Source organism: Eptatretus burgeri, chromosome 16 (genome assembly GCF_056783735.1).
Source record: "Eptatretus burgeri isolate ZD-2024b chromosome 16, Ebu_testis_v1, whole genome shotgun sequence".
NCBI classification, from domain to species: Eukaryota; Metazoa; Chordata; class Myxini; order Myxiniformes; family Myxinidae; genus Eptatretus; species Eptatretus burgeri.
The window spans coordinates 4,649,351-4,655,350 of NC_140976.1; the positions used below are offsets into that span (position 1 = coordinate 4,649,351).

At 47.2% G+C, this 6,000-nt stretch overlaps 1 protein-coding gene across 3 annotated transcripts in view; it reads left to right on the top strand.

Moving 5' to 3' along the window:
- The window catches only part of LOC147010361 (CD166 antigen-like), a 57,825-nt gene that overhangs the window by 18,219 nt on the left and 33,606 nt on the right, over nucleotides 1–6,000 (top strand). For all 3 annotated transcript variants that reach the window (XM_085859939.1, XM_085859937.1, XM_085859938.1), the window contains exons 2-4: nucleotides 1,061–1,117; nucleotides 1,257–1,387; nucleotides 1,595–1,811. In XM_085859939.1, coding sequence (XP_085716065.1) covers nucleotides 1,063–1,117; nucleotides 1,257–1,387; nucleotides 1,595–1,811 — 403 coding nt within the window. In that variant the 5' untranslated portion in view covers nucleotides 1,061–1,062. The remainder of the gene's footprint in view (nucleotides 1–1,060; nucleotides 1,118–1,256; nucleotides 1,388–1,594; nucleotides 1,812–6,000) is intronic.

A 6,000-nucleotide genomic window follows, 5' to 3' on the forward strand; every position in this document is an offset into this window, starting at 1 on the left:
TGGGACATCTTAATGTGCTGGACATCAGCAGACAATGGACTTATTAACACAGGGAATGCTATTTGAACCCAGCATGATGAACTAAGTCCTCAGATGCAAAAGGCAAACGGCACAGCCAAAGGGGGTAAGACCAAAGACCTTTTTTCAGTGTATGATCCTGGAAGGAATCGACAGGACATTGATCGAGTTATGTGAACCGCCCTGGGAAGCATGGAGAAGCTGACGTGTCAATGCTTTCATTGTTTGTACGTACGATCGCAGTACATGTTCCATCTTGCCGGCGTGTTAACGAGAAACTGCGACTTCACAATTCTGTTTTTGAGAACGTCGATGAGTTTACATTGCTCGGAGGTTATTTCCTGCAGGTGCTGGAAGCAAAGGAATGCTTTCTCTTTACAGGTTTATGGTAAAAGAGAATAAGTGGAGAATTCAGACTTAGCAAAGGCCGTTTACTCGATGCCCCTTCCTCACATTGGCATGCCGTCATACAGTTCGGGCCATTCCAAAGTTCCAAGGATTGTGGTTCTTGGTCTCCAGAGGAGTGATCCCATTATCCTCGTAGGCCCGCACTAGCTCCTTGCTTTGTGTAAACAGCGAGGGTTTCTAACCAACCCATGAATCCAGTGTGTGTTTGTTTGCTTCTTCACAAACCAAACCCGTCACGTCTCTTTCACCGATGCCTTTTTGCCAATCCATGCATATTGTACAGATATGGAAGTTAGCGTTGGATTTAGAAACTTAGAAAAATGGGGTCAGAGGGGAGCATCGGGGTCTACTCGAGGTCATCAACTTGTGAAGCAGAATTAATGGATATTACACCAGAAGACCTCCTCTCGATTGGCATATTTCGCTTCTTTGACGTGGGGTGGCGAGGAGGTCGGGATAGGTAGAGAATGGGGCCACGACCCCCTGGTCCCATCAATTCTGGTGCATTGGCTGTTATTTCCTGAAATGTTCTGGTGGTTGTTGAGCGGTAGTGAAATGGAAACAGTTCAAAGCCCAAATTGAAAAGTTTTTTTTTTCCTTGCATTTTGTCCTGTTTCCTCTTTCATCTTCCCAGAAATGATGGTAGCGAAGCATGCAACCCTGTTTTCTATCGTGACCTCTTTGATATCAGGTGAGATGACTCTCCGATGTAAAACTCATTGTACTTCACATTTTTTTTGTGTTCTTCACTTTTTTTTATTCAATGTCTGCCTCCTGAGAAGTTTCCATGATGTCATGAGTACCACTTCCTCTTCCTCCCTGTTCTGCAGTGACTGTGGCTGAGTTCCAAGTGAAAGTTCCTCCCAAGGTTCAGGTTGAGCTGTTCAACCCAGTTAATATTTCTTGTACATGGACACACACATTGTATCCAAATGAGAAACCTGTCGCCATGTGGCACGTGGTAAGTTGGGGGGATATAATGATTGAGAGGAGGTATGGTACTGGGTTACGCGTGAGTCAGAGTGCGGGGAGTTGTGGGGAGAGGGAAGTTGGGGTGATATAATGAGAAAGTTATAAATCACTCAAAGTGGGGTGACAGTTTGGGTGGGTGGTGAATGAGGAAGAAAACCATATTTTAATGAACAATAACCCTTGTCTTTCTGCACAGAACAAAGGAGGAAACCATGAAGCAATTTATTACTTTCAAAACCAGAGCTACTGGGTAGGGGACGATCTCCCTGAGTACATCGGCAGGATTGGCCATATTGACAAGTTCACGCTGGTGATCTTCAATGTTAGTGTCATCGACAATCGGTACTTCTTCTGTCAAGTGATGATTGGACGTGAAGGTTCAGATGAGCAGGAAGTAAAGCTGGACGTCTTCAGTGAGTTTGAGATGTTTGCCACCACCATATATTCCTTCTAATCTTTATTTATTCCTTTTCTCTCGGGTGAAAGCGCGTCTCTCGTCGTTTCCTCTTAAGTCCGTCTCCATGGCCGTGCTTCGTAGGACACGGCCCATTCCCACCGAGCGTTCCCTTTTGGACACTAACTTGTGTTGACATGAGATGACCCATGAAGCAAAGTCGGTAGTTGTTGTTTTGAGATCTTTATTTCGACCTCATTGATCCGATAACTATATGGCATTCATGCGAAGGAAGGACTTGGTGCAAGCCAACTTTTATTTTTTTTTTAAGGTTTTCTTTTTGTTTTTTGTTTGACCCAATATGGCTGCCAGACCACGTGACAGACGACCTCATCTTTATCCAACCATATTTCCCATGTGTAGTCGATCAATTAGTTAAGTTTTGCATTGATTGGTTAAGCGGTTTCTCCTCCAAAGATTTTTCAAGGTTTTCCCCTTGGATCCAATATGGCTGCCAGACCACGTGACACATGTTGGTCATTCTGATGAAAATCCTCTTCAAATTTCAAGTCACTCGGATGAAAATTGAGGATTTTAGAAAATTGGCCGATGTTGACGTCAAAAGAGTGAGTGCTGTATCACATGGTCATGTAACATGTGGTGACGTTTCAATTTCCTCCGCTGAACGGTTTTCGATGTACGCTCTCAACAAAATACAGACCCGTGCAACGTCTGCCACCAACCGCTGAACCCTGCTCTTCACTACCCGAGCGCAGGGTAACAAGTCAATACCTCCTCTTTATTGGCTTCCGATATTGTGTGATCTGAAAGCTAAACAAGTGACATCTTGTTTCCCTCTTCTCCTCGTGATGTGAAGCATCATGCCTGGCATGGGTGGAGGTCGCACAGCAGGTGTCCAGTGACCTGTGGGATTGGAATTTACCTGTGAATCTCAATCATAAAGACTTGACTTTAATGAGATACAATAATAGAAGTTATTCACAACACATTATCAACCCTTACCTTACCTTCTTATTCCCAAATCTGCTCTCATTGCTCCTCTTCATTGCTCGGTATACAGATGAGGTTGAGTCAGTCCATCGGTACATTATTCTTCTGTCATGTGGAGCACAAGGCTGCGGGGTAGCATCATTGGCTGAGGGTGCAGCTGATGCAATTCTCTCTGCCGGTTCGGGCAGGAATTTGTAATTTGTTCATGGTGCCGGCGATAGCTCGCCTACTCTTCGTGAAGGACACCATTGGATCATTAACGCCCACCAACTAATGCCGGGAGACGGGACGCCTGTGTGATGCCCATCTGAGGGACGGCAGTCACGTTGGTGAACCACCCTGCCTGCGAAACAACGAGGTGACAGTTTATCGGGATTCGAACCCAGGCGAGATAGCTTTGAGGCGAGTGTGCCCATCTCTTGGCCTTCCTGTCAACCTGCCGATACATTCCTGCTCTGCTATTTCGACCTCATTGTCATCACTGACTTTTTACTTCCATGGCTGTGTCTTGGATGTTTTCTTCTTCTTTTCCTCTTTCTTTTATTTATTTTACTTTCACTTTATCAAACTTCCCCGTCGCCTCTTACCTCGAGTGTCTTTATGACTTATTTGGGACGATTTCCGTAAAAATAAAGTCAAAATTGAAGTTCCAACCTCGACGAGGTTTCTTCATCAAGCCGACCGGATAACAATCTGACGGAAGGACATCCGGACTGAAAGGTAGGCCAGGTGACGGATCAAATCCAATCTGTAAGGTCGGCCAGGTGACGGATCAAATCCAAGCTGTAAGGAAGGCCAGGTGACGGATCAAATCCAAGCTGTAAGGAAGGCCAGGTGATTAATCGAATCCAAGCTGCAAGGTAGACCAGGTGATGGATCAAACCCAAGCTGTAAGGTCGGCCAGGTGATGGATCAAATCCAAGCTGTAAGGTCGGCCAGGTGATGGATCAAATACTACCTACAAGGTAGGCCAGGTGATGAATCAAATCCAAGCTGTAAGGTCGGCAAGGTGATGAATCAAATCCAAGCTCCTCAATACATGACACTGTAGTTGTCGTGTGTGGACACGCGTTGTCGTGTGTGGACACGCGTTGTCGTGTGTGGACACGCATTGTCGTGTGTGGACACGTGTTGTCATGTCCGAGAAAGACGCCGGTGGTGAGAGCCCCATGACACCTGGTGCATATTGCCGGCTTCAGTTTTGTTTGAAGAAGTTCTGAGCAATGCGGGTGGCAAGAACATGCCATCTGGTCCCACAACACTCATCATAGCTTTCTTGACACTTGGACGTGAGTTGAACTGTTTCGGTGTTTGTGACAACACGTGTATCCATTGCACGGATGCCAGTTTGCTCTGAGTTCGGAATGCTGAACGGATATTTCGTCTGTGGTGACGATATACGACAGAATTGCATCGCCTCCTGTTTTGTGTTGCCGCAGCACATTCTGGCGTATGTGTAGCCACGTCTGTTTGTGATCATCATTGAGCATTCTTGGCACCCACCAAGCACATACCTTATGGAAACTCACATTTTTTGTGGATTATGGCGTGTAACGTACCGTGATACAGATCTACGATGGCAGGTATGTCATCGATTGATACACCTACGTCTTCACGTTAACAGTCCGTCAATCCCGGCTACCTCATCTTCGGTGGCAGCAGATGTTGGTCGCCCATCCATCATTCGTTGCACACGCTCGTCCGTCTTTTTCCAAACCGTTGGTGGACATTTATCTGTGTGACAGTTTTCCTGACAATGTCACACCGCGTTAGTAGTGGTGAGTAGTGCTGCGGTAGCTGTGTGCACAGCCTCGGACGAGCGGTTCAAGCTCGCTCGCCGGATGTTCTTGGGCATGATGGTGACACTCTTGGGGGTGAAGCACACACAAATTAGTGTCCAGTTTCCGAATGAGCAGCTCCGTGGACTTTTGGTAGCGACGGATGTCGCGCAGCGCCACAGATGTGGTTTTTTGTTACGTCACAATTGATTGTCCGGCACGCTTTTCCGTGCCAGCTTGGTTGCCAATTGCTTTCGCGGCTCCTTTCAACCAGTCGACGTGGGTCACTTCGTAAGGGGCCATCGTGAACACCTCATGTCACACTCCTTCGCGAAGCCAAAGCCCGATCACTCCATGTTGTTCCAAAACGATGCACTGTTGTAATGGCACAGCCACCTTTACAACATGATCACGAACATCGCACACAAACAAGTCTGGTACTAAGTGGTCAACAAATGTACATTTCATTCAATAATTGTGTTGCACAAATGCTTGATTAGAGACCCCCAAAAAACTAAATTCACTCTATTTATTGATTCACCCCCGTGCGTGGGTACATCATCAACGTGGGTACATCATCATTGTGCATCAACACAAATCTCAGCCCCTGGAGAATGTTTCCCACCTACAAACCACAGACCACCTGTACCTGTTCGCATTTCCTCCCGATATTTATTTAATTTAATTCAAAATGGACAGTTGTCCTTGTTCTCACTACTCGGCATGGCAATCTCTTCCTCTGAACGACCACTCTGCGTCCCGCCTGGCAGCATTCGTTGGTGGACGTTAAAGATCCCATGGTGTCATTCGCAAAGAATAGGCGAGCTATCACCGGCACCGTGGGCAAATTACAAATTCCTGCCCTCACCAGCAGAGGGTGTTGCATCAGCAGCACAGCCTTGCCTTCAGCCAATGATGTATATGAACGAAGAAGAAGAATGACCACTCTGTGATGAATATAATTAAATAAATAAACATAAAAATCCTTGCACCATCTCGATTCGACTTTTCTCTCTCTCTCTCTCTCTCTCTCTCTCTCTCTCTCTCTCTCTCTCTCTCTCTCTCTCTCTCCCTCTCCCTCTCCCTCTCTCTCGCCCTCTCGCCCTCTCGCCCTCTCGCCCTCTCGCCCTCTCGCCCTCTCGCCCTCTCGCCCTCTCGCCCTCTCGCCCTCTCTCTCTCTCTCTCTCGCCCTCTCTCTCGCCCTCTCTCTCGCCCTCTCTCTCGCCCTCTCTCTCTCTCTCTGTCTCTGTATCTCTCTCTGTCTCTCTCTCTCTCTCGTTCTCTCTCGTTCTCGTTCTCTCTCTCTCTCTCTCTCTCGCCCTCTCTCTCTCTCTCGCCCTCTCTCTCTCTCTCTCTCTCTCTCTCTCTCGCCCTCTCTCTCTCTCTCGCCCTCTCTCTCTCTCTCTCTCTCTCTCTCTC